A 27979-nucleotide genomic window follows, 5' to 3' on the forward strand; every position below is an offset into this window, starting at 1 on the left:
GCATCACCCTGGCGAGGTCTCCGAGCCGATGGCGAAGTTGCAGACAAGCCAGCGTGCTGGAAGGACCCTACCTGATCTGCTGTCACATATCTGGCTGGATGTGACAGAGGATACAGGAGCCCAAAGCAGACAGCAGAGACGACCCGAAGCAGGGAGGAAGTCAAAACCTTCCCTGCCCCGGGCCGAGGGGAGCTGAGCGCTCGCTCTGTTCCACACAAGCCACAAGCAACGCCCCAAGCGACCACGCAGGCGGGTGCAGCTCGTGTGGGCAGGGCGCGAGCCCTCTGCTTTATGAGCATGAGGAAGCCCTGTGGCCACAGGGACGGGAGCCAGCAGGAGAGGGTGGTGGGGACCCTTTCTCGGCACGGCCCAAAGCGGCCGGCTGCGGGGAAGCAGCGGGAGCCTGGGCTGTGCCACCTCGGTGCGAGGACGGATGAGGCTCCCGTGGTGGGCAGGGGCTGGCGGGTCTGCGCTGCAGGACACCCCCGGCCTCACTGGGCCGAGCGCAGCACCCGGTGGGTCACTGCAGCTGTACCCCAGCCCAAACGCCCCCGGCCAGGGAACAGAGCAAGTGAAGGGAGAGACCTGTTCAAAGAGCACCTTGTTCTGTTCCGGGAGGGTTTCAGCTCCTTCTTCTCTTCTTCTGAGTTATCTGCCACTGACGTGTTCTCTTCGTCCTCCTTCTCTTCCCTCTTTATTTCACTGGTTCCCGAGGAGACGCTGCTTCGCCCCAGCCCCCCTGACAAGCCTGCTGAGGAAGCAGAGCCACACACGGAGGTTGGAGGGGCCTGACCCGCATGGAGAGCTGGGGGGTCCCCAGGCCCTGCTCCTGCTGCGCTGCATCGCCAGCGCACGGCATCCCGCATCGCCAGTCCGCAGCACGAGGAGCCAGAAGGGGTGCTGGCTCTGCCCTGCCACCACTCTCCGTCCTTCTCCTCCAACCCCAGGCCCTCCAGAGTCAGAGCCCAACATCCCAACCAGCAGAGCAGGGCCCAGGGGGCTCTGTGCACCCACAGCTGGCAGGAGGGACAGGAACATGTGGATCAAACCTCCGGAAAAGGCTAGAGGTAGAAACTGCAAGGAAGCACCAGCCTCGCAAGAGCACCCATCTCCCCCCAAGGCTGCTGCTGCACAGGGCTGGTCCTCACGGGTGCCCCGAATCCCCCCCGGCAGCAAGTGAGCTTCAAGCGTGCATGCGTGCAGAGCTGCCTTACCGCTGTACGTGTCCTGCTGCCTGCTGAGGTCAGGGAGTGAGCTGGGCTGTGACGGAAGTGTGACATGGTTGTGGAGCATGCTGGGGTTGCTGGACAACCCGTCTTCAGGGTGACCTCCTCCCACCTACAGCAGAACAAGCAGAGCAAGCCTTGAGGGGGGGGGGGAAGTGTCACGGCCAGTGGGCACGGGGACAGTCACCCCGAGCGCAGCCGCAGGGCTCCGCAGACCAGGCTGAGGCGCAGCTGGATGCCCTCCCCGTGCACTGCCACCACCCAGAGCGCGGGCATGCAGGAGGGAAGAGCCACCCTGCTCCAGCACCAGCTCTGCTCTGGGGACGGTGGCGGGGGCACTGCAGAAAGCAGCTCCGTGCCCTGCACATCAGCTGGACCAAGCGGAAAGGCCCCATCAGTGCTGTCCCCCCCGTGCTGTGGCAAAGCCTCTCTCTGCCTGGATGCAAGGCTGGCACGCTGGAGAAGACGCGCTGCCTGGGCTGCATTTGTCCTGTCTCCACCAAGCACCAACGTTTCTGCCACCTTCCCAGTGCCACCGGAGCAGGGGACTTTGCTCTGAAGAGCCAGGACGCAAAGGGCGAGGGTCCTTTCTCAGCCTTTCTGAGCCCACACCCCCCGAGGCCTCCCTACGCCATCCAGGGACGGGCGGGACAGGGCCAGCCCTGCTGCAAACGCTTGAGTTTCGCAGCCAGCAGCAGTTTGCAACAGAGGACAGCTGCGCGATTCATCGCTTAGTAGCAGAGCCCCGGGAGCTCGGAAGGGAAGCTCGTCTGGTTCTCTAGAGAGACTGGAGATGTGTTACTGTTTGCTGTTGTCGGCAACCAGCTCTGCCAAAAACCTGCTCCTGTGGTCACCAGCCTCTGGACAAGGAATCACGGAATTTCAGAGTTGTAAGGGACCTCTAGAGATCATCTAGTCCCACTCCCCTGCCAAAGCAGGATTGCCCAGAGCACGTCACTCAGGGCTCATCCAGGCGGGTCTTGAAAGTCTCCAGAGAAGGGGACTCCACAGCCTCCCTGGGCAGCCTGTTCCAGGGCTCTGTCACCCTCACCGTAAAGAAGTTTTTTCTCAAGGTGACCCCGGTGACCTCGCATGGGACCCCGGCACCCACATGCTCAGGGCACCTGGGAGGGGTTGCACGCCCAGGAGCCTGAACAAGCCATCCCACATCAGCGCTCCCCACGGGCACGGAAGGACGCCGTGCCTGCACAAACGGCTGGGAGCAAAGAAGTCCTGGCGATACCTGACTCTCTCATACCCGTGGTCTTGCCCTGCACCGCATCCCTCTCCTCCTTCTCCCTGCATCCCCTGGGGACAGCCTGATGCTGTTTTGAGGGATTTCCATCACGTTGCAGGGAAAGAAGAAGGGCTTTCAACCACCTCTGCCTGCCCTGAGAAGGGGCAAGAGCGAACTGCATGCAGGGCTAGTGCCCAAGAGCCACTGCTGAGCGCGGATTCAACCCCCCCTGCAAGAAGACGCCAAGCCCCTGCGCTGCCATGCACATCACCCATTCAAAGCTGTCAACAGCTGACCCGAGCTGGACCACACTCAGCTATTCTCACGCCAACAGCAACGTCCCTCTGGATGCCAGGGGACCCAGTGCCACGGGTCCCCGGCACGTTCCCGCCAGCTGCTGCGATGCTTCCACACTTACCAGACTCGGGTGCCTGTTCCCCAGGGACATGACCGCGGCGGGGAAGGCCTGGCCCAGGCTGCCCACAGTGGCACTGTGGGCCGGTGCCGAGCCCAGGAGCCCGTGCATGTCCCCGTGGTTGCTCGGCATGGCGGCTGTCTGGCCCACGGCGTGATTCCTCAGCACGTGGATGGCTTCGTCCAACCTGTCTTCCATTTTGTTTTGCTTGAAGGACAGGACAGAGAAACAGGTCTGCGTTAAGGCCTGTAAAACCGGCGGCGCGCTGAAGAATGGCTGGCGGCAAACATGCACTCAGCTACGGCAGGGCAGGTACGGGGGGAAATAAGCCCCCGAGCCCTTCAGTGCCATCCCCTAAGGGTCACACAAGCGGAACTGCTCAGGAAAGGGAGGCAGAAACCAGGCAGAAATCAGTTTGGCTGGGTCAGACCCACAGGACATGAATGGGTCTGAAACAGGGGGAGGGTGCAAGGGTCTGCCCGCCAGGCGCTGGGCTGGGGGAAGCTGTGCCCCACGCTGCTCAGCTGCTCCCAACCAACCACCTTCCTTCAGGCCCCAGACATTTGGGGGAGACTTCACCCAAAAGCCCTTTCCCGCCAGGCGCACAAGGGATGGAAGAGAAAAGGAGAAGGCAAGATTTGTCGGCGACACTTACTAAAGTGTGGAGGCTCCCTTCGTAGCTGGGAGATAAGGCACCCTGTCCGCTCGCTCGCGACCACTGGGATGTGCCTGTGAACAAACGGGGAGGGCTTGGGACTGGGCACAGCTGCCACTAGATGGGGCTGGAAGCTGGGCCACCACGCTCTGCATGGGCCACCATGCCACGCACGGCATCGCATGGGCCACCACGGCACCGCATGGGCCACCAAGGCACTGCACAGCACCACGTGGGCCACCACGGCACCGCATGGCACCGCATGGGCCACCACGGCACCGCATGGCACCGCATGGGCCAGCAAGGCACTGCACGGCACTGTGTGCTCGCCTGTGCTCTGCCTCAGCGGGAAACTGAGCTCAGGCCGTCAGACCCCCAGCAGTTTTCCCACGTCTCCCACCCCGGTGAGCAGCCGGCAGCACACGCTGTGCTCGCCCCGACCCCAGGGCAGCAGCAGGCTGGTACGCGTGCCTCGGCGTACCAGGAGGAGCCTCGGCGCCAGCTCTGCTGGGCAGAAACGAGACCTCTCTTTGCCATCCAGGAGCAGAGACGGGCTTTCATTGGGCACTGAAAGTGGTTTTTAACTAGTTGGCTGCTTCCCAGTTCCCACTGCACTCCTCCCCCGGGAGATAAAACCAGGGACAAATTCTCCCAGCCTCTCCAAGACGTCTCGGGATCTGTTTGAATGGCAGGAGCGGGTCCCAGGGGGTGGCAGAGATGCTTTAACTCAAGCGTGCAGTGGTGCTACCACGTGGGCCAGGCTAAAACTCCTAAAACTCCTCTGCAGGGGCAAAGGCAGGCGCAGGCAGTGCCATCGCCCTCGCACCTGCCGTGTTCACCCACCTGGGCACCGCTCGGCTCCGAACGGGGAAAAGCTACAGCTGATTAAAGCAGACGGACATGCAACTGCACAGGAGAGATTTAAAAATTTTCTTCAAGTTGGCTTGTTCCGCCTCTTTACTCTCCCGCTTTTAAAAATAAATGGGATTTGGCGAGATTGCCAAAAGTGTCTTTAATGAGGGTTTGGGGCTGGTCTGGGAAGAGCCCTGCCTCGGGCCTCCTGAAAGCAAACCCCGCATCCCCCTCTACACACAGAGCAACGTTTCTCACCTACCTGCAAGCCCCTGCGGGGAGCCGACCGGTGTGGAGGGGTTTGACGAGAAGTTATTGCTAGAGTGATCGGGGGAATAAATCTGGAGCGAGAGAAGCAGGGCACGGTCAGCAGCGCCCACCCCTGCCACAGCTCTCCCCCTCCCCAGCACCGCCACCAAGCGAGGACCACCCGACGGCACCTCCCTTCCCGTACCCGCACCACGGCCCAGCCCGCTGGTCCCCCATTAACGCCGGGACTCTGTCCCCACTGCCACCACCCCTGCAGCCACTGCCTCCGGTCGTCAGGTCCCACCTCGGAGGGAAGCGGGAGCCCCAAGAAATTATTGCAGGGTGCAGTGCTGGGTGCTCCTCTGCCGCCATGCGGAAGCAAACGCCCCCGCACTGAAGGGGACAGAGGCAACCCCAAGCTCTGACAGCCCAGTGGAACCAGCGCCTTCCAGTTTGAACCAGCACACGCAGGGCTAGAACTACTGGGACCTGCAAGTCCTGCTACGAGGGCTGCGTAGGGTCATCTTGCCAGACCAGTACCAGGCTGGGCGGCTGCAGAGCCAGCTCGTGGGCATGGGTCTGTGGGGCCACCATAATGTGCAGTGCCTCAGTTTCCCCATCTGCCAGAAGGTGCTTTTGCACAGCGCCAGGACTCAGGATGGCAGCACGCAGAGGGGAAAAATCCTCCCCTCAGAGGCTGACATGTTTCTGGGGGGCGTTCACCCAAACTTCTCAATGTGTCCATCCTCCCCGCAGCCTCGAGGGCCCCTGTTACAGAAGGGAGGTCCAACCGGGTCAAGGATCTGCAGAAACTCTTACTGAAGCTAATGCCTTCCCGAGCGCGTCTCCCGAGCTCCCAGCTGTGGTTCCTCTGTTACCTGCCGAGAGAGGACACAGATGTCACTGCCAGGGCACCAGAAACCAGCAGGACAAGGCACCTGTACGAAACGTTCTCCGGGACTGTCTGTTCCGACATTGAAATTTCTTGCTCTTACTGCTTTACTTGAAAATCGAATGGATGCCCAGCTCTGAGCAGCCCGGACGAGGGCATGCGCGCCCTGGCAGCTTTCGTGGGGCTGCAGGAACGTCTTTATAAGATGCTGGGTCAAAGGCATCATGCCATCAACAGCGATCAAGTGTCTCCGCTGCAGCACTGCCCATTTTCACCGGGCATCTTAAGCCCCTGCAATCCCAAACTTGCTTCCCCTCCTCTAACCAAGGGTTTTTCTATGAATCAAGGTCAGGATCCTCCATTTCCTGGGGAACATCAGTTCATTTCAGTAACAGGTTTTGTAACAGGTTCAGCGAGGTTAGAGATTAAAGCACTCGGGGGTTTAACGCGGTATCCAAATGCAGCACAAACATTCCTATTCCAGATTTAGATGAACGGCTTCGCGCATACCCCCACCTTCCCGCAACTCGTTTAAGCCACGGCACCTCCAAGAGATAATGTCGCAGATCCTGGTCTCCTCCCAGATCCAGCAAGCCCCGTGTCAACCCCGAAGCCAGCACCCCGTCCCCCTGCTCCAGCCCGCCTAGGGACCCAGCAGCAAGAACCTCGCTGCGCCTCCACGCAGTAACTCCGTGCACGGGTGACACAAGGGCTATAAAGTGCCCCGGTGCATCGGGCACAGACACCACAGCCTCGGGCACCAGCGGTTTGCACAAGACTTTGATTTTCAATTTAAGCCATAGCAGTGGAGCGAGGGGGTGATGCTGGGACCACCGCCTGCCTGGGGGCCGTACGTACCCATCATACTGTCCGTCCCGCTGATGGGGGGCGTGTGGCTGGAGACACCGTAGGGCGTGGAGGCAGAGGAGAAGCCAGACACAGAGGGGAGTCCGCCGTTAACCTCTCCTGAATGAAGCTGGTAGTTCTAGCAGAGAGGGGGAGAGAGGTGAGAGGTGCCCTCGAAAGGCTGCCGGGCTTCGGCGTCCGGGCCAGGACCTGTCAGCAGCTGCCCCAGGCCGACAGCTATGGGAGGAGGTGATGTGCCACCACCAGCCGGCCGAGCGGAGCCCCCAGCCCGCCCGCGGGGCAGCGTGGGGACGCGTTACCATGCGTTCGTGCTGATGTAAACTGTTGAAGCCACTGGACTGCGGGAGCGGGGAGGAGGAGCTGCCCAGCATGGCACCGTAACTCGACTGGCTCATGGCACCTGGTGAACTCCACAGGTCTGGCGAGTTATGGAGCCCGTCTGGAAGGAAAACCAGAGCTGAGTGGGGCAGAGACACCAGCGTGTGTCCCACAGCCCACATGGGGCTAAGTCAGCCTGGGCTGAGGGGCTGCGTCTGTCCCCATCGTGCCCTGCCTGTGCCGAGCATCACCCACTGCGCAAACCAGAGCCGTCTCAGGGCTGTTCCATGTCTCATGCACTCCTGCCCCGAGCCCCCTCCATCCCACATGCCGTGCAATTCCTCCCGTTGTCCATAATGGGCCAGGCAGCTCCTGCTCCGGCCGGCTTGCAGAATGCTGGAGTTGTTCATAACTCACCTGCCATATAAAAGGCTCCGGGATACACAGTGCTGGGAGGTTTTGAGGGAGTATATCCAGCTGGATCCCTGCTGTAGTCATCACCTGAGTTGGATGGATACACCTGCGGGGCAGGAAAGGGCTTGAAGAGAAGTGCTTGGCCACCCCATGGCCCCACATCCTCCCCGCGGGTCACCCCACTCTGCGCAGCTTCGTTTTTATTCATCGCAGCGGCCGGCAGAGTCCATCCCACAGCAAAGACCGGGGAGGGGGAACCGAAGCAGCTCAGCCCAAGTCCCGGCGGCGGTGCCGAACGGTGCGGCTCTGCCGGGGGGCGGCGCAGGGGACGGGCACATCACGCAGACACGTCCCCTCTGCCTTCCCGTAACAGCGCGGATCCCCACAGCCCCCTCCTGCAGAAGACGCCGGCACCAGAAGTTTCAACTCTCTGCTCTAGTTCCTTTTTCTGCGGTTATAACTTTTTATGGGTAACCACAAAAGCCATCGTTTCTGCGTCCTAACCCTGCACCCAAGGGCGGTGACGGGGATCGGCGAGGCTTCGGGACCGGCTCACTCCGCACTGATGCCAGGACCTCAAACCCCCCAGGAAATCAGCCCGTCCTGCTCGAGGGGAAACTGAGGCACGGGGGAAGCCGAGGGCTGAGCACCCCTCAAAAGGGATGTCCCACAAAAGGGAGGGGACGGCTCCCGGACGGCTTTTGGCCAGATTTCTGCAGCACCGTTCAGCTACGTTATTTAACAATGTATTAAGCAAGAAAAAAAAGCCTTTTTTTCTTTTCTTCTGAATTAACCAAAGCCATCCTTGAAAGCCCTTACCGAAAATCACCTTGTGCCCCTGCAAAAATATCCCTTTTTGGTTTTTTTCTTTTTTTTTTTTTTTAAAGCAGAAATTCATCACGCAAAGAAACCGAAATGCCACTCAAAACTACGTGAGAACTTTTGTTACGGCTTATTTTCATCCCCATCGATTCATTCTGAAACCGCATTTTTATTTTTATTTTTTTTTTTAAATACCTACGAAAGGCGGGGCGGGCGCAGGGGCCGGGAGGGGGGGGCACAGGGCCCCACGGAGGGGGGCACCCTCGGCCAGCTCTGCCTGGAAGAGCCAGCTCTCTCTGGAAAGGAAACCTGCCCCCAGTTTCTCTTCCCCACACCCAGGCAGCTCCCCCCAACCCCTTCTCACCCAGCGAGAAGGTACAGAATTGTTCTCTATTTCAGGAACGGGCCAGAACACCAAGAATGTCTTCTTTTTTTTTGGGTGGGGGTAATAGAAAATGGGGGTCTTTTTGTTTTTTTTAAAAAAAAAAAAAAAGAAAAAAAAGCTCTGAAAAGCACCAGCGGTTGCGCTTAAATATATTGCTTCATGAACGCGATGGGGAGCTGAAAGCAACTTGTGGGCACCGGCGCTGCAGATTGAGCCTGGGGAGCTTGTAAAATAAAGCAAAAAAAAAAAGAAATAAAAATAAAATAAAGAGAGAGGGGGAAGGGAAAAAGCTGACAGACGCTGGCAGCTGCCCTTCGTCCCTCACTCGAAAAAGAAAATTCACGGCGCTTCGCCTTCGTGCGGCATGGCGGGACGGCGCCGGGGCGAAGCGGGGGCACGGAGCCGCGCGTGGGCAGCGCGTGCAGCCGGGGGAGAGCGGGGGAATGGCGGAGGCTGCAAAGAACAAGAATCCAGTAAATTGACTTTTCCTATAATTTGATTAAATAGCGGGAGCTGGGACAGGGAATCGAATGAAGCACGTCTAATAGCCCCGCGCCATCTGCCAGGGGCTGGCACCTGGCCAGCGCGCGAAGCAGCTGTGCGGCAGCGGAGCGGGCGCGGGGGGGCCGCGGCGAGCGCCGACATCCATTTAATAAATCCAGAGCGAAAATAAGAAGAATCAAACGGTGGGGAGGGGTGGGCCAGGGTTGCAAAGCAGGGGGGGAGTTCGCCTTGCGGTGTATCCGCGCTGCTCCATCCCCAACCCCCCCCCCGCCCCGTAAGATGCCGGCGGTCAGGTCAGGAGATCCCGGGGGGGCAGGTTTCACCCCAGGAGTGACCCTGGCCCTTCCAAATCTTTCATTTCCCCGCTCAGCGCATGGCGGGGCTGTGAAAAGCCGATTCCGCTCTTCTCTACGCTGGCCGAGCCAGGCGCATCCCGGCCCGTGGCCGCGGGGGAGCCGGCCGAGCCGCCGGCCAAGCGCCGCAGGAAGCAGTAAATCAGCGCCAGGTCCCCGCTCCCTGCGCCGCGGCCCCAGCCCTCGCGCCGGCGGCGGCCTCGGGGACCTCCAGGTGAGGTCATTTCCTCCGGTTAAAATTGCCAGCGCGGCGAGAGAGCGGCTTGAAAAGCCCCAGTGCTGGGATTCGGCAGGGCTTTGTGGCGTTGGGGCTGTTTTTTTTTTCCTCCCCCGCTCCCTGTTTTTCTTGCTTAAACGCAGGATCCGGGGTGGGACTTCAGGCAGACTAACGCTGAAGAGCGCGGTGACCAGACTGCAAATTCGCAGGCTGAAACGGCTCCCAGCCGCCACGCTCGCTGCGGCAACAAAACCCTGCAGGAACCGACTTGCACAAAATCCCCCCCCGGTTTCCTCCGGCAAAGCCGCTCGACGGGGGCTCGAGGCGGGGGGGGGTCTCATCCAGCCCCTGGTCCTGTGCTCGGACACACCAGCCCACGGGGAACGCAGCCACCGGCACTAACGCGGCTGCCCGGGCACGGGGAGGCTAAAGGGGCTCCGAGTCCTGGGGGCCAGCCGGCAGGCGCCACCGCCCCAGCCCCGATTTCACGAGAATTAAGCCCAAAGCACCGGGGTTCCAAGCACAGGTACCTCGTCCGCAGTCAGAGCCGCTCGGCCCCTGCCCGGTGTCACCTCTCCAGTCACCTCACCCCACCTCTTGGTGCCTTCGGTAGAACCGCTCCCCTTTCAGCCACCCTCAACTATTCCAGCTGCCGGACCTCTCCTACTTTTCAAAGCAGCTCGGGAATTACAGATTAAAGCACTTTATTTTAATAAGATGCTGATTAACCTATTTATTTTGCACGGGGGCCAGCGATAACGCGGGGTGGGCTCCCGCACAGGCGACTCAGACAGGACAGAGCCTTTGATCCGCTGCCTTTGAGGCCGGCGGCTCCGTTTGCTCCGCGCTTCCCTCGCCGCCCCGGTGCCGATTTCTCACCCCAAGTTCAAAACCACCACGAGAAGCCGGAGGTGACGGCAGAGAGGGGCCAGCGGAAAGAGGCAGCGCCGGTCCCTGCAGCAAGAACGGGAGCTTTTGCGGTGCCGGGGCAGCCGAGGCGACGGCCAGCGCTTTCGGGGCTGGAGAAGCCCGCGTGCAGGTATCGGCTCAAGACACAGGGAAGGGGCCGAGTTTTGGCAAACGCCAAAATGGTGGGAATGGGGGCCCTGCAGGGCACCGCCAGCCCGGCGGGCAGCGAGCCCCCGCACCTTTGAAATCTGAGGCCAATAAAGGGCCATTTGTCGGGCGCGATGTTTTCCCCACATGTCGACCAGGTTTAAAAGCTGCGAATTTCACACAGAAACTCAATGCGGCGATAGAGATTCTGCTTCCAGCAGGTTTTCCCTGTTAAAACTCACTCTTGGAGCAACTCAGCACTGCATGCAGTGGGTCCGCAGGAACCCTTGCCCGCCCCCGGTGCCTTCCTCTCCCTCATCCTCCCAACATCGGCATCTCGGGGCCCGTTTCTGAAGCCAAGCCTGTGGTGGAGGTTACAAACCGGGCAAGGGAAGGCCACGGCACAGGATTTTGCCCACGGGAAATTGCCCGATGTCTTTAAAGATGATAAATGCTAAAGATAAATGCTTCAAAACGATAGTTTGAACTCTGTTAGGAATAAAAACGAGACCACTTGCTCACCCCTGGTAAATCACCAGACTGCTAAGCTTTCTTCAAAATACCGTGCATGTGGATGCACAGGCTGTAAAGAACAGTGGCATTCAAAAGTCCTGTTATTGGGTTCCCTTTAAAAGCCTTTATGAGAACCGCAGTCACCGCACGGCCGGGGTCAAAAGGCACCTCTGGAGGTCACCTGCTCGTTTCTCTTCTTCTGCTCCCCTCTCATCCCTTCCTCTCCCTCTCCTTCTCCTCCCTCACCTTTCTTCCCTTTCTTCTTTTCTTCCATCTTTTAACAGCAGCAGTTGAAAATTAGATTGGTGATTTAAAGCTGTTAAGTATTTGATCTAATAGACGCTGCTGTCAACCACGGGCTCGTTCTCCGGCAGACCATGGCCAGGAACAGCGCTCTGAAACGGCCGCTGCCTCTGCTCCAGGCCGGGCTCAGCCCTGGCAGCGGCCGAAGGCTTTCGGCAGAGCAGCCTGAGATGTGGGTTCCCCGGGGCGTGGGGCAGCGGCGCCCGCGTCATGTTGCAGCAGCATCGGCTTTGGCAGCACGTGGGCAGCACGTCGCCAGCACAGCCCCCGTCTGAGCTCCAGCACAGCCCCAGTATGAGTCCAGCACAGCCCCAGTCTGAGCTCCAGTACAGCCCCAGTATGAGTCCAGCACAGCCCCCGTCTGAGCTCCAGTACAGCCCCAGTATGAGTCCAGCACAGCCCCAGTCTGAGCTCCAGCACAGCCCCAGTATGAGTGCAGCACAGCCCCCATCTGAGCTCCAGTACAGCCCCAGTATGAGTCCAGCACAGCCCCCGTCTGAGCTCCAGTACAGCCCCAGTATGAGTCCACCACAGCCCCAGTCTGAGCTCCAGCCCCAGCACAGCTCCAGCTCCAGCACAGCCCCAGTATGAGCTCCACCACAGCCCCAGTATAAGCTCCAGCCCCAGCACAGCCCCAGCTCCAGCCTGAGCCCCAGTACAGCTGCAGCTCCTGTCTGAGCTCCAGTACAGCCCCAGTATGAGCTCTAGCACAGCCCCAGCTCCATCCAGTCTGAGCTCCAGTACAGGCCCAGCTCCAGCTCCAGCACAGCCCCAGTATGAGCTCCAGTACAGCCCCAGCTCCAGTCTGAGCTCCAGCACAGCTCCAGTCTGAGCTCCAGTACAGCCCCAGTATGAGCTCCAGTACAGCCCCAGCTCCAGTCTGAGCTCCAGCACAGCTCCAGTCTGAGCTCCAGCACAAGCCCAGCTCCAGCACAGCCCCAGTCTGAGCCCCAGCACGGCCCCAGCCCCAGCTCCAGCGCTGCCCCAGCCCCAGCCTGGGTTCCAGTGCAGCCCCAGCTCCAGCTCTCCTGCGGGACAGAGCCTGCCCGTCCCCCTGCAAACATGCAAACGCTCCGGCGAGGAATGCAGCCTCGGCTGCCGCACAGCCAGCCAGCTCCCATATTCCTGCAGGAACCCTCCAGCCCGCTCCAATTAGCTTTCCTGGAGATCCCATTACTTCTAGCCACAAAGACATTGTTCAGTTTATTCCCCCGAAACAGCCACGGGAGCATGGCTAACATATTCCTACAGCCTGCTCGGCTTTCTTATAAAACAGCCCCGGCAGCGCACACACCTGGAGCCGCCCCAGCTGCCTGCCCGCAGTACAACTGGGCTGATTTCCCTTCTGGAGTGAAACCCGATCACACCAAATATTGCACCTCACTCAGGCACTCGCGACATAATGTCAAACAGACGAGAGGCAGCGAGGGCAGGAGGCAACGGGTCCGGGCTCCAGTTGGGAAGGTGCCGCCGAGGAGCATCATGGCTCCTTCTCCTGGGTCAGTGTCCCAGCACCGCAGCCTCACGGAGCTTCCTCATTTCTCCTACATAGAAAGCTATAGCAGGGAAACCGCTTCCCCATCCTGCTATAATCCAAGCTCTCGATCACAGAAGAGTTTGGGTTGAAGGGACCCTAAAGCCCACCCAGTGGCACCCCCTGCCCTGGGCAGGGACACCTCCCACCAGCCCAGGTTGCTCCAAGCCCCGGCCAACCTGGCCTTGAACCCCTCCAGGGATGGGGCAGCCACAGCTTCTCTGGGCAACCTGGGCCAGGGGCTCACCACCCTCACACCAAACAATTTCTGCCTCACATCTCATCTCAATCCCCCCTCTTCCAGTTTCAAACCCTTCCCCCTCGTCCCGTGGCTCCCCTCCCTGCTCCAGAGTCCCTCCCCAGCTTTCCTGGAGCCCCTTTAGGGACTGGAAGGGGCTGGAAGGTCTCCGCGGAGCCTTCTCTTCTCCAGGCTGAACCCCCCCAGCTCTCTCAGCCCGTCCTCCCAGCAGAGGGGCTCCAGCCCTCCCAGCATCTCCGGGGCCTCCTCTGGCCCCGCTCCAACAGCTCCGTGTCCTTCTGCTGTCGGTGCCCCAGCGCTGGAGGCAGCACTGCAGGGGGGTCTCCCCCGAGCGGAGCAGAGGGGCAGAATCCCCCCCTCGCCCTGCTGCCCACGCTGCTGGGGATGCAGCCCAGGCTGCGGGGGGTTTCTGGGCTGCCAGCGCACGGTGCCGGGGCGTGTGGAGCTTCTCCCCCACCGACACCCCCAAGTCCTTCTCCTCGGGGCTGCTCTCCATCCCTTCATCCCCCAGCCTGGGTTTGTGCTGGGGGTTGCCCCGACCCAGGTGCAGGACCCTGCACTTGGCCTGGGTGAACTCCATGACGTTGGCACGGGCCCCACCTCTGCAGCCTGTCCAGGTCCCTCTGGATGTTTGGGGTAGCTGGACCTGTAGGGCTGGCAGCTCTCACGGCAGAGGGAGCAGGGACGCCCAGAGGATGGAGGAACGGGGAGGAGATACCTGCAGGGAAAAATGCTCCTTCCACTTACCGAGGAGGGGAGTCCAGGAGGCACCTTCCGAACCTTTTTGGGTTGTCCATCTGGTTTAGAGAAAAGAAAAGAGGATCTAAGTTTTGGAGGGGGTTATCAAGAGGGGAAACAACAAGCTTCAGCTAAAAGTCTCCAAGGATGGAAGATGCAGGTACAAATAGGGCTCGGATCCCAAACGCTCAGTAGCCGAAGAAGTGTCAATAGTGAAAATGTCTGAGGATGAACTTCTCCTCCTCGTCTCCTCTGGACCATTTGAAGGCAGGTTTGACCCACAGACGGAGCTCACAGGGCAGTCTCCCTCCCAAAACCCCAGGATAAGAGGCGCCCACCACGCAGAGAAGGGCTGCACTTGCCCTTTGGAAGAGACCGAGCCCGTAATTAACCCTTTGCTGTTTTTTCCTTTTGAAACAATTCAACTTGAAGTGGGTTTGCAGAGAGAGGACGCAGAAAGAGAACAAGTGCAGGGATGGGGCTGTACTTTCATTTGCTCCCGATACAGAAATATACTCGGGAAAGCTTCGCTGCTGCAGGAAGGCAGCGATGGCGCTCGCCCCGGGCCAGTCCCTCCCCAGCCAGCCCCGAGGGGGGGGACAGACACACAGTGTCCTGGGGGAAGGGGGACAATTCAGGGAGGTGGTGGAGGAAACAGCCAGAGGAATGGCTCAAGGGGAAGCACTGGCTAAAAATTCATTTTGTTTTTTTTTTTTTAGTTCATAATTAAGGAAAGCCCCACTGGGGGGGGTGCAGGGTGCTAACACAGCACATCTGCCAAGCCAGGGACCCTGCCGGGCCGTAGCTCAGGAGGAGAAATTCATCACACAGAAAGACCTGATGCAAAAGAATCACTTTCCAGGCTGACAACATAAATCAGCAACATTTTTAAGTGGCGACATCACAGTGGATGCCTTTTTCTGAAAAGCACTGGAAAAAACACATGTAACACTGGGTCACTTCTGGTTTCGTTTGTTGGGGAAAGCCCAAAATAGCTGCAAGAAAGTAACTTTGGAGGGTGCAGGGGGGGAACTGTGACAAGAAATGCAAGTTCTGGAGAAGTGGGGCTTGTCTTCACTCGAAAGTTAAAATCACACACGACCTGAGCCTTTGTTAAAAGCAAAATGGCTTATTTTTGGCCGGTCGACAGCCCCTGCGGTCGTTTGACCAAGCCAAGTGGAGCGGTGGCACCCGAGGGTGACACAAAGCCACCTACCTATGTTGCTCTCAGCACCTCTCCTGCGAGGATTGTTGGGGTATGAAAAATACGGAGACCCCCCTTTCACTCCAGTGGGGGAAAGCGTGCTCGGACTCGCGATTCCCATTTCGCTGGGCAGGAAACCAGTCTGAAAACAAGGAGACAGAAAAGCCCTTCCATGTAATTACGCTGGAAAACCATCGCGCTCGCTGGGAGAGAACAGAGCCGCCTTGAGCTGAATTCGCACAAACTGAGCTGAGGGAAATGAAAAAAAGACAAGCCAAAGGGCCAGAAGGAAAAAACAAATATGTAAATATGGGGGTAGCGGTGAGGGAATAAAGGTGCCATTGGAAAAGGGCCTTTCAAGCCCTATTTTCTCACTGGATCCCAGCAAGGAAGCTCTCCACAAACGAAGGACGCAAACCAGCAGCTGTCACGGTGAGGAGCATTGCAGTCCCACACTCACCTCGCTGCCCCACGGGGGCAGGATGGGACCCTGCCGACGGTTTTATGGGCCCAGCCTGCTGCAGGCAAAGGGGAGGCGACCGTTGGGCCGAGGGGCTCGTTGGCAGCGCTCCCCGCTTGCCTCGCCAGCCTGCTCGCCAAGCCATGGGCTCGGAAGCATCTACTGGAGGCAGCAAGCTCTGCCCGCACGGGGGCAAACGGATTTACTCAGGATAAAACTCTTCCCACGCCACCTCTGAGGTTTTACGGCAAGGGATGACAGTTTCGGTTGCGATCGGTGCTTCGGGGGACACACCTGATGGGTACAGCGTGTCCCTCCATCCTCAAAAGGCACATCCAACTGCCCCATGCTGCCCCTGGCCGGTGCAGAGGACGGATACAGCGCTCACCCACCGGCAAACCCGGGAGACCCCAGGATGTCACATCTCTCAACTGTGCCCAAACCAACCACAAAAGACAGGAGAGATTACACGGATGGGGGTCCATCTGACTGTGCCTCTCCCAGTCCCCCTCGGCCACAAAATCCAGCCCGGGCTGCCGGCGCTGCCGGCTTCTCTCCCATTCCCAGCAGCTGGACCCACGGCAGGCAACGCCACGGAGCTGCAACGCCTCCGCTGGGGGTGGTTTTCACGTGCATTTTATCAGGGAAAAGTCAAATCTCTCTTTCTAAAAAGAGGAAACTCCTCCCTCATGTTTATCCCAGCTGACCTTGGGAGCGCTGGGAAGCAGCGAGGAGCCGGAGCCCGAGCCCGGCGCGTCGCTGGCCCCTGGCATGGAGCAAATGCGCCTTTCCTCCAGGAGCACACCCGCTTTCACCCCGGGAGAAAGTTAAATGTATTTACTTGGAATTTAAGAGGGCTGGCAAAGGGCCTTTAAATAACAAAAGCTTAGCTTTGACCCATCTTCCGAGGGCAAAACATTGAAATAAAGGAGGATTTCAGGCTTTTGAGAAACTGGAAAGAAAAACCCACTGCTTTTAAACTGCGTCTCCTCCAGAAAGGGCTCGGGTAGGGAAAGAGGAGCTCGTGTATTCACAGCTGGTGAAATTCCTGCAATCTGTTCCACCGGTCATATTACCTTTGCACCAAAACCGCTACGCGCCATGGAGCAGCGCGGCCAAGAAAAGCCATCGGCACAGCGCCCTGAGGAGATCCCAGAGCTGTTGCCCAGCTCCTCCAGTGGGTACCTCCAGAGTGGCGCGGGCATTTTAAGGCGATTTCCTACAGAAAGGTATTTTTTTCCCCTTTCCTCTCCCTGGGGATGCCTCCAGAGGTGGTTAAGGGTTAAACGTGGCAGGGGGGAAGCAGCTCTGCCCTGGAGGAGGGGGTTTCAGGGAGGAACCTTCTCCCCATCCAGGGCATCTGCCACCGGACAATTTTCCAGCGCTTTTCAAAAAAAGAAAAAAACCAGCTCAACCTTCCCCCCCCGGCCCCGGCCCAAAACCAGAGCCAGAAGCAACAACTGTTCTGGGGGCCACCGCGAGCGCGCAGACGGCCCCGCTCGCCTCCCGCCGCCCCGCACAAGAGGGGTTTTGTGTCTCCCCTCCACATCAAACGGGCTCCGTCTCCCGCTCTGCCACCCGATCCGGACCCACGCGCCCGCGCCAGGGCCTCTCCCAGCCTGCGGCACCATTTGCCCACCCCATTCCTGTTACCTTATATCTCCCCCTCCTCCATGAAACCCCAGCAAAACCATAACATTAAAAAGCAAGGCTTGGCATCCATCCCATTTTTATTTTAGCAGCTTCAGTGGTAAATTAAATCCACTCTGGCACAGCCAGCCAGCACAGCTGTTTCAGCAAAGGAAACATCCTCAGTTCAGAGAAGAGGAAATTATGACAAATTTGTGTAAAATTAAAACATGTAATATGTGTGTGTGTACATGTATAAAATAAAAAAGCTGTCCGGCCAAAAGCTGCTCCCTTGAATAAAATGGTGGGACTGTTTCCCCGGGGCCATGCTTGGGCACGGACGGGGCAGTTGCATCAACACATCAAAGCGGAGGTGCTCGCTCCTTCCCAAAAAGCTATTTCTGGATGCCGGTAACAGCAGGCCAGATTATCTCAGGGCTGGTCGACTGCGTTCCTGGGCTCTGATTTACGCCTGCGGTATTCCCCACGGGAAGCAAGTTCTTCCCCACGGCGCAGCCCTGGTCCCCGCGCCAGGGTTCACACGGGGTGACCCGATGGGGCAGCTCTCCCGTGCCGCGTCCCTCCCTGACCATGGAGACGAGCATCTGCTGCAGGTCCTGCATGGCCAGAACCACCCTAAAACCAAAACATCGCCTGATATCCACTGAAACGGTCCTAGAACAGCACAGAAACCATCTCGCGGACTCTCCCTCCCCTTAACTGGCGAGCGGGGGGACATGGGGACGCTGGCCGGGGAGGGAGAGCAGCAGCAGCAGGCACGGCGGTTGGGGGCACGGTGCCAGCCCCAGGGCGGTGCCACCCGGAGCGTTCCTCTGCCCCCGGCCACCCTGTCACAAGGAAAGGTGTTGCTTGGATCCGACCCACTGAAACTCCCTGCGGGGGCAGCATTGGCTACATCATATTTGATTAAACATAAATCAGCTAGAAACGGGATTGACAGTAAATAAAATAAAGTGAGTCTGAAGAGGTTTTGAAAAGAACTGAGAAGCTGCTACAACCCCGTTTTCTAAACTCTGAGGACTCTTGCGAGCCAGCAACACGTGCCCATGCGAACCCCCGGCACTCAGCAGAGGTTTCTGAGCAGAGCAGAGGCTCCCAGGACCTCCTGCAGAGCGATGCCGCGTTCCTTTTCCTTCCCAGTCTCCCGCTCCCGGCAGCTTAGCCAGTAAATGAAGCAAAAAATCTCAAAGCATTTTATCGTTACCTGGTTTAGTCCTGGCATCCCTGTGTCTCTTCCGAACGTGGAGTACGAGGCTCTTTCACTGCTCTTCCCTACGGTGGAGAAAAGACAAGACAAGGCTTTGAGAAGGAAGGAAGGGGAGGTTTGATGTGCAGCCTCGTGCACCTCCCCGGGCGTCCCGCCGAGGAGCAAAGCCCGCTCTCGTAATGCAGCTTCCTCCGCCCGTCGGCAGAGGGGACGGCTGCCCATCACAGCCTGCTGCTAAAACAGGAGCTTTTTTAAGTTCCCGGACAGCGGGGCTCGGCTGGTCCGCGAACAGCAAAACCCCAAAACTGCAGCGATGCGGGGAAGCGCTTGTGGCCATGGAAACTGGTGGCGTCAGACCAGAGAAAAAAAATTCTCGCCAGACATATTAAAAAAAGCCAGCCGAATTTGGCAGAGGCAGTGACAGAGCAAACCGAAAGCCGGGCACGAGCAACCAGGCTCTGCGGGCGCTTTCCGTACAATAGGAAACACAACTCCAGCACCTGCTGAGCAGCAGCACGCGGAGCTGAGCTCCTGCTCCTCACGGCGCAGGATTTACCTTCTTCCCCTTTCCTGAGGGAGATTCAACTTTCCAAAACCCCATCCAGATCTAAAGAGGGGGCGTGCAATAGAAAAGCGTTTCCTTCCTTCCCAAGCCCCCTCCGTCAGGTCCCACCGGGCAGGTTCCTGCGGAACCACGGGGCTCCCGGCAGCCGGAGCATCCCTGCCGACCGGGATGCGGCGTGGAGCGGGATGCGGTGCGGGAGCAGCCCCGTGCGAGCCGAGCCCACGTGCCCCAGCGCTGCCAAGTGAACTTTAGCACCCAGCGATGGCTTTTATCGAACATGCTCAACCTCACCCTGCCCACACGCTGCTGAAAATAGTGTTTTCAAGGCGGGGGGCGGGGGGGGGGAGAAAAACAAAAAACAAACCCAAAAAAAGACCCAACACACATGGTGAAATGTTTCCATTCTGAAATGTCCTTGCAGCCTCTTCCCTCACGGTCACCGCCCCGGCGAGCAGCACCCGTGGGTGCCAGGGCAGCGTCGCAGCCCCGGGGAAGGAGCCCAGGCCTGGGAGAGAGGGAATGGCTCCGCTCCGCGCCCGGGGCAGCCGGCAGCACGACAGTCTGCTTTGGGTTTTTCCCCCCCGCCCCAAACCAAGATTAGACATTTTTCTAGTGGGGAACAAACAGGCACTTTTTCATTTAAAAAAAAAAAAGAGAAACTGGACTGAAAACATAGGAAGAATTCTTCCCTGCTGTTAATTACAGCTTATTAATGGTGCCACCAGGGAACAGTGGGGAGGAAAGAGGGAAATGGAAGATGATGATCGGAACGGCTCTTCTGCACCCAGGGCAGGAGGGCCCGCTCCAGCAGCTGCCCTGTGTCGGCGCAGGGGACTCTGTCCCCCGCCTTCCTGCAACCGCCCTTCCCTGAAAAGGGGCGATCGCATCCCGCCTCCGGTCTGGCTTAGGAAGCAAAATTGGGAGGAGGAGGATTTTGCCAATCTGCTTAACCTAAAGCCATGACTGAAGCCTGGGAGACGCAGGTTAACGCACGGGGGGACGTTTGGGCTGGCCAGCAGCTCCGCACAGGGTAAGAGGTTTTGGGGAGCAGATGAATGGTGGGGGGAAGAGCAAATTTCCCCAAACTGGACCCCCCTGAAGCACAGGGCAGAGAGACAGGAAGGGGGAGGAGGCTGTTCTGTTTTGCAACCTTTAGCACGGGGGCCTAGAGCTCAATCCAAAATTTCATGGAATCATAGAACTGTCTGTGTTGGAAGGGACCTTTCAGATCATCGGGTCCAACCATCAACCCAACACCGCCAAACCCACCACTGACCCACGTCCCTCAGCCCCACGTCTGCCCAGCTTTTCAATCCCCACTCCAACCCGCAACCCCAAGACTCCCTTCCCGACGGTGCCAGGGGTCACAGCGTGATACACCGGCATCCCGCCGCCCCTTGGACACGCTGGGCGCCGCTTGCCGTTTCATTGCCGAGGCTTAAACGTTAAGTAAACAAAGGTCAAAATGTCAGAGGACGGATCTCCTAAATGACCTAATTTTCAAAAGAGCTTAGCGGCTTGATTTGCCGTGGCGCCGGCACCGTTACACAAATAACTCAACAGGTTGTGGCATCGGGCGGATGGCGATTATTCCTAAACCAGAGGGAAATGCAGGGTGACACCACACTAGATTATCTGGTCAGCAATGGCCAGGCCTCCCGGATGATAATATATTACCGATTCCCCGCGCGGTTTGAGTGGCGACGCCTCTGCCGTCTCCAGATAACCCGGGAGGCTGAACCGCAGCCCAGTGCCAACGCCGCGCCGCGTTGCTCCAAACCCGCCACCATCACCCCATGGCTGGCCCTTCACAAAAACCTGCCCGGTGGCACCCGTCTGCCGCACGCTTGGATCTGTCGGCATCTCGCCGGGTGGGGGAAAATAGGGAATTTGGGGAGAAACTGGGAATTTTACATTTAATTGCCTAGGAAAACAAGGCAGAAGGATGTACGGCAAACTTTTGCGGATCGGAATGTATCAAGCTTACCGAAATAAAAAAAGTCTACAAGTTGGGCCAGAAAAAGCTGAACTTGCCAGTAGAAGGTGCTGTTTCTGCTGCGGGGAGATGCCAGCCGGCACAGGCGGCAAACACGGCTGCGCAGGGACTTGCCCGAGTTGCCCCTTCCCAGCCACAGCCCGGGGACACCCACCAGAGAAGGTGGTGAGACCCCAGGACCACGGCGAGGGGCGGGGTGGAGGCAGGTCTTGGCAGAAAACACCAGGAATCTCCCCAAACGCCATCTCGCTCCTGACTGAATTACTGAAATCCTGCAGACGGGTGTTAAGGGATTTGGGAGCGGGGGGCGGCGAATAAAAATCAGAAGATACTGGGAATAAATCCCTCGAATGGGAAAGGGGCTTCCCTCGGAAACCCGATCTGTTGGATTTACCTCTGCAAATTTTAGCATGCAAAGGTGAAGCATGGCGGAGGGCAAGGTGTATCCAGAAAATGGCTGTATTTCCAACTCTTTACGGCACCGACTCCCTGCGAGACCTGGCATCCCCCTCCTGCCTTTTCCACCCCTGCCAGCTCCTTCCCCTGCCCCTCGCCTGCCCGCGCTGCTTCATAAGCCATTTCCCAACCTCTCCCTCTCCGCAGCATGTTCTCTCTTGCAGGACCCGGCTGTGCCTCCCCCAGGGCTGTCGCAGAGAAACCCCCCGCGCCCCGCTCGCCCTCTCTCCTCCCAAAGGCAGATTCCTTCCCGGCCTCACAGGCAAGGCAGCAGAATAAAAGCTCCTCTTTCCCGTGGTTTTCACCAGCTCCGGCAGCCAGTTTGGCCTGGGCGCCCGGGACCGTGGCAGCATCTCACCTCCACCAGAGCAAACCGCGCTTTTAACTAAACTTGCGGTTTTGCCGTTTCTCTCCCCAAGACAAGCCCCGCTCGCAGACGTGCGCAAATAAGCCAAGAAAAGGCGATTCAGCACTGCCTACGCATTTTACCAGCGCCTGCCGGGAGGGAGGCAGGTGCTCTGCCGAGCCCTGCAGCCCGCGGGGAGCTCACACCGGTGCCCCCACATCACCCCGGCCCCGGTGCAGCCCCCGGCCCCCAGCGGCCCCAACCATGGCACAGCCACCCACCGTGTGTCGCCCCCCCCAGCCCCGCGCCGCTAATTCCATTAGAGTTACAGCCTGCGGAAAAAGGGGAGGAAAAGCACAGCCAGGGATTAAAAGGGGGGAGAAAAAAATATAATGTTAAAAAAGCCAGGAGCAGTGACAAACTCCATCCGTGGGCAGATTAAAACCATTGTCCAGGAAGAACCCAATCCACAACAGCTCACAATACACACAAGATTAGAAACACTCCTCTGAAAAGAAGCTAATTACTAGAAATAATTACTAGAAAGAAATCTGTTATGGCTTATCAGTTTCCCCCGCTGTTTAAGCAATCCCCCCCTGCCTGCCTCTGCTAAAGATGAATGGTAAAAGAGTGGCAGATTTTGAAGATTGGTGATTTAAAACAAACAGAAAAGCCCTCCTCTGGGACGAGCCGGTGGTTCGTCACCGCTCTGTGTCCTGGCACCACCCCGGGCAGCCAGGGATGGTCCCGTCACCTCTCCCCACCGGAGGCTGGGATGCTCAGACCTCGCCAGGACGTCACCCGTCCCGCGGGGAGCAGCACCAAGGGCTCAAAGCTTGAAAACTGGGAGTGATGGAGCTCACAGGCATCGCTGCTCACCCTGCTCATGGGGTTCACCGGCCCCCACCTGCCAGCCCAGGGTGATTTTTACTCAGAGCACTGACGGTATTTCCATTCAGGGACTTACTCAGTGGTGGGTTTTTTTTAAATTTAGGTTATTTCGTCCAGTGCAACACAGGCCAGAGCTCCCCGCCCAGTTAGCCCCTTCCAGTCCCTAAAGGGGTTCCAGGAAAGCTGGGGAGGGACTCTGGAGCAGGGAGGGGAGCCACGGGACGAGGGGGAAGGGTTTGAAACTGGAAGAGGGGAGATTGAGATGAGATGTGAGGCAGAAATTGTTTGCTGTGAGGGCGGTGAGCCCCTGGCCCAGGTTGCCCAGAGAAGCTGTGGCTGCCCCATCCCTGGAGGAGTTCAAGGCCAGGTTGGACGCGGCTTGGAGCAACGTGGGCTGGTGGGAGGTGTCCCTGCCCAGGGCAGGGGGTGGCACTGGGTGGGCTTTAAGGTCCCTTCCAACCCAAACCACTCTACAATTCTGTTGTTCTATGATTCTTGCAGACAGCTCTGGTTTTTCCCACCATCTTGTGGAGCTGAAGCTATGGCAGAGAGGGAACTTAGGCTTTGGAAAGCATCCAATCAAAGGTTGCCCTCGCACCATCCCCTTCAAAAAGTGCATGAGCGGTGCCACCTGCAGCCCTCGGGGACGGCTGAGGGCAGGGGAAGGCCAGCTCTGGGAGCAGCACCTGCAGGTCCCACTGTCAGTGCAGCACCTCTCCGGCTCGGAGCTCAAGGTGCTTCCCAAAGCCAAGTGCCCATTGCGCCCCATGATGTACATTCATCTAAAGAACATCCATAAGACCCAAATACCACATTTGTGTGTCCCAGCCGAAGAGAAATCTGTACTTTTCCTTTCAAAGCATGCTGTGTGAATTCAAACTGGTTTTGGACTAGGTGTGCACCGTGTGATCTGCAGGGACATCATCCTGAGAGTGGATGATGGAATCATAGGATGCTTTGGGTTATAAGGGACCTTAAAGATCATAGAATCATAGAATTGCCTAGGTTGGAAGGGACCTTTCAGATCACTGAGTCCAACCATCAACCCAACACTGACAAAAACCATCACTAAACTGTATCTCTAAGGACTACGTCTCCCCGCCTTTTAAATACATTGCAGGGATGGTGCCTCAACCACTTCTCTGGGCAGCCTGTCCCACCCCCTGCCCTGGGCAGGGACACCTCCAACCAGCCCAGGTTGCTCCAAGCCCCGGCCAACCTGGCCTTGAACTCCTCCAGGGATGGGGCAGCCACAGCTTCTCTGGGCAACCTGGGCCAGGGGCTCACCCCCCTCACAGCAAACAATTTCTGCCTCACATCTCATCTCAATCTCCCCTCTTCCAGTTTCAAACCCTTCCCCCTCGTCCCGTGGCTCCCCTCCCTGCTCCAGAGTCCCTCCCCAGCTTTCCTGGAGCCCCTTTAGGGACTGGCAGGGGCTGGAAGGTCTCCGCGGAGCCTTCTCTTCTCCAGGCTGAACCCCCCCAGCTCTCTCAGCCTGTCCTCCCAGCAGAGGGGCTCCAGCCCCCACAGCATCTCCAGGGCCTCCTCTAGACTCATCAGTGGCTCCATGTTGGACCATGTTCCCCCTCCTTAACTAAATATATCTGAGACCAATGCTCTGGGCTGCTTCTGTGCATGACCACCGCTGCTCCCAATGTCCCCCGCAGGCAGAGCAGCCCCGTCCCTCCCTGCTACACCAGCTCCCCACGCAGGGACATGCCAGGAAGAAACGCAGCTGACCAAGACGGCACGTTCCACTGCTCCTTTATCCCAATGGCCCCTCCGCCCTGCAGTTCCCAAATCTCTCTCCTCGCACCCCTGCTCATGTCAGGTTGGTTTGGGAGTGGCAAAAAAGCTCATGTGGGACGGGGAGCAGCCGGCTGCAGCCCTGCTCCTCCTCCTGCACACCACGGCCCCAAAAGGCCGCGAAGTCTCTACCCTCAAAAGGACAAAACCACTGCTCCAAAGCTCAGGCTGGAAGGAGCTCCTCAGCCCACCAAAGGCTGGTGAGAGCGGAAAATTGTTTCCGTTTGCCGGATGCATGGGGAAAATAGAGCCAAAAAAATCACAGTTTAAAATCTCCATTTCTTCAAGCGCTGCCTGGCCAGCAGCGTCCCCTCACTGTCCCCAACGCACACCGTCAGAGGGTGGCTGGCTGAAGGCAGCCTCTGGGACACTGCGCTGACTCAAGGAACACAAAGGCCGGAGGACACAGGTTCCTGGGGGCAGCCAGCGCCCCCCAGCCCGTGGCAGCTGGCAGAGACCAGCGCGGAGAGCCCGCGCCAAGGGGGATGCCAACGGGCGCGTTTTCCTTGTGTGGCCCTTTCAGATCAGGCTCCCTCTCTAGCTGGCCAAGCCCATCATTTCCAACACAGATCATGTCCCTCCTCCAACACTTCTTCCAGCAGTTTCTAATCCTCTGAAGAAATAGAGGTCGAGTGGGAAACAGATGCAAATTCTGATTTTGGAGAAGGGCTTAGACAATAGTCTCCCACACCTTTTGTCCACCTCATACCACTGGACATGTCCATCCTAATCTGCTCCTTCCATCTCCTCACCTTTTAAAATTCCTCTGATTCCACTCAATTGCCCCATTAGCAGGAGCTTGCCCGGCCCCGCTGCCCCCCGGGGGAAACCTTGCTGGAAACCAGGGACTGGCAGCTGAAATGACACATCTCCAAAACTCACCTTTGCCACTGCCTTTACACTATCATATGCAAAAGCGTTATTGCATCTTTTTTTATGCTCTCCTTTCTCTCCCCTTGCATTTTGCCACTTGAAAAGTTTTCAGAAACACCTTGGTAAAGAGGAAGGGAATAATCCCACCTGTGGTCTTCCTCCGGTCCATCCTTCTGAACACACGAGCACAGGAGTAAAGCAAAACTTACTTAAGTATTTTGGAACCTGCTCCAGGAATTGGTTTTTCTACTTCAACCACATGCAATTTTAGGAAAAAAAGCAACTTTGAAACGTGAGGAGCCCCCTGCCCCTCCTGGCTGCTCTCTCCCGGCCTCCCCAGCTCCTCTTTCGGTGCTGGAGCTCCTGGTGCTGCCCCCGACCGCCCTGGCCAGCGGCCGAGACCTTGTGCCGGTGTGGGGAGACACAGCTCCGGTAGGGATTTGAGCCTCAGGCACAGTGCATGGCCACCGTCCTGTCAGTCACGTGGCCACAGCTGGCCCTCTGCTGCGGAGTCGGGTGGTGGAAATCACCCGTTGGGGCGGCGCAGGCTCTGGCTCCACGTGCTGGGGACCGGTTGGGCTCGCAGCCGTGCCCAGGAGTGCTGTGGAGCTTGCCAAAGACTGGGAGCCCTGTCTTTGAGAGGAAGCCAAATGCGTCTTCCCTGCACACATCAAAGGGGAAACCTCCGTGTTTCTCCCCAGGCAGCTCCTTCTCGGCTGGAAACTCTCAAGGCTGCCTTGGCCCCAGGCATGGGATGGGTTGGGATGGGTCCCCCCCACGCACACCCCCAAGAAACCTTGCTGAACTGCATCAAGGCTCCCCTGTCTTATTAAGAAAAATCTCTTCTGCTTTGCTTACATCCTCCTGGGGCGGAAAATGAGAAGGAATAGCTGCCCTTGCAGAGGGACAGGGGGGAGCTGCTCGGAAATGCTCTTCCACGCCTGTGCGGGACCCCTGAGGGGCAGTTAAACATCGTTCCCCCCAAGAGCAGGAGGAATGAAAGGGGGGAGCAGAGCCGGGAGCGAGCCCCTCGCCCCAGACCTGAGCCAGGAGGAGCGAATGCGTGGCTGCTCGCTTCCCAGCACGACCCCGCTCCTCTCTTCCCCTTTCTGACCAGCTCTGCAGGAGGAACCTCCGATCGTGGTGGGTATTTTCTGTTTGAAACACAATTCCCTCTTTTAACCTCACCCTTCAAACCACGAGCAAACGCTGCTGGCTGCCCCGACACCTCTCCTTCCACTCGCTGGAGGGTTTTAACCACCACTGCGTGGGCAAAGGTGGGGAGGACTAACCCCAATTCCTGACCTAATGTCATTAGAGCTCTCTAAGCCCTCCAGGATGGATATTTTCTGCTCTTAATCTCTCCTCCCGCCCCCGAGCTGGAAGAGGTAACTGGGTAAATGGTGGCACGCATCCGGTCATGCATGATTGGCGGCAAGGCTGGAAAGCAAAGAGCCTATTGGAAGACCCTAACGATGAGCTCCCGCCGCCTCCTGCTGCTTTTCCAGCCTTGATCACTAGCTCCCACAGCAAACTCAGCCCATCCTGTGCCAGCACGGTGGGCACCAATCTCCACTATTGCCTCTGGGTGCTACCGTAAAGCAGGGAAAAATAATCACATATATAAAATACAGCAGCTGTCATGCACGTCAGGCACTGATAGAATCACAGAATCATCTGGGTTGGAAGGGACCTTTCAGATCATCAAGTCCAACTGTTAACCCAACACCGCCAAACCCACCACTGACCCGTGTCCCTCAGCACCACGTCTGCCCGGCTTTTCAATCCCTCCAGGGATGGCGACTCCACCACTGCCCTGGGCAGCCTGGTCCAATGCTTCACAACCCTTTTGGTGTAGAAATTGTTCCCAATATCCATCCTAAACCTCCCCTGGGGCAACTTGAGGCTGTTTCCTCTTGTCCTATCGCCTGTTCCTTGGAAGAAGAGACCGTCTGGACAGGAGCTCCTCTAACCACAGTTTTGAGAACATCTTCTGGAGCAGATCCGACATGGGGAACAGCAATGCTGGCCAGTGCAAACGCTCCCACCACCATGTGCCATTCTGTGTTAGATTTCCCCTGCTTTGATCACCCACCCGCCAAAAGGCACTTACCCACTAGTCCAGCTCCCAGGAATGGTGATGAAGAGATGCTGTTGTGGGATGGCAGGTCCCTGTGCTCACCGTAGTGGGGGCCTTCACCATAGCTCTGCTGAAATAACATGGGAGAGTCACTGCCAGGCACGTGGGGATGCCGAGCCAATTCATAGAATCATAAAATGGTTTGGGATGGAATGGATCTCAAAGCCCACCCAGTGCCACCCCCTGCCCTGGGCAGGGACACCTCCCACCAGCCCACGTTGCTCCAAGCCCTGGCCAACCTGGCCTTGAACCCCTCCAGGGATGGGGCAGCCACAGCTTCTCTGGGCAACCTGGGCCAGGGGCTCACCACCCTCACAAACAATTTCTGCCTCACATCTCACCTCAGTCTCCCCTCTTCCAGTTTCAAACCATTCCCCCTCGTCCCAGAGTCCCTCCCCAGCTTTCCTGGAGCCCCTTTAGGGACTGGAAGGTCTCCCCAGAGCCTTCTCTTCTCCAGGCTGAACCCCCCCAGCTCTCTCAGCCTGTCCTCCCAGCAGAGGGGCTCCAGCCCTCCCAGCATCTCCGGGGCCTCCTCTGGCCCCGCTCCAACAGCTCCGTGTCCTTCTGCTGTCGGTG

General features: G+C 58.2%; 1 protein-coding gene across 21 annotated transcripts in view; it reads right to left on the bottom strand.

The window, feature by feature from the left end:
• Positions 1 to 27979, bottom strand: part of TCF3 (transcription factor 3) — an 85478-nt gene that overhangs the window by 12969 nt on the left and 44530 nt on the right. For 8 of the 21 annotated variants that reach the window (XM_054182368.1, XM_054182369.1, XM_054182357.1 and 5 more), the window contains 13 exons: positions 27377 to 27473; positions 18328 to 18395; positions 15026 to 15155; positions 13819 to 13868; positions 7129 to 7231; positions 6693 to 6832; positions 6385 to 6511; positions 5454 to 5512; positions 4648 to 4726; positions 3534 to 3607; positions 2882 to 3085; positions 1215 to 1338; positions 586 to 751 (listed from right to left, as the gene is read on the bottom strand). In XM_054182368.1, coding sequence (XP_054038343.1) covers positions 586 to 751; positions 1215 to 1338; positions 2882 to 3085; positions 3534 to 3607; positions 4648 to 4726; positions 5454 to 5512; positions 6385 to 6511; positions 6693 to 6832; positions 7129 to 7231; positions 13819 to 13868; positions 15026 to 15155; positions 18328 to 18395; positions 27377 to 27473 — 1421 coding nt within the window. The remainder of the gene's footprint in view (positions 1 to 585; positions 752 to 1214; positions 1339 to 2881; positions 3086 to 3533; positions 3608 to 4647; positions 4727 to 5453; positions 5513 to 6384; positions 6512 to 6692; positions 6833 to 7128; positions 7232 to 13818; positions 13869 to 15025; positions 15156 to 18327; positions 18396 to 27376; positions 27474 to 27979) is intronic. The other 13 variants (XM_054182361.1, XM_054182359.1, XM_054182356.1 and 10 more) reach the window with 6 other exon arrangements.

This window comes from Rissa tridactyla, chromosome 22, assembly GCF_028500815.1.
Source record: "Rissa tridactyla isolate bRisTri1 chromosome 22, bRisTri1.patW.cur.20221130, whole genome shotgun sequence".
Classification (NCBI taxonomy): domain Eukaryota; kingdom Metazoa; phylum Chordata; class Aves; order Charadriiformes; family Laridae; genus Rissa; species Rissa tridactyla.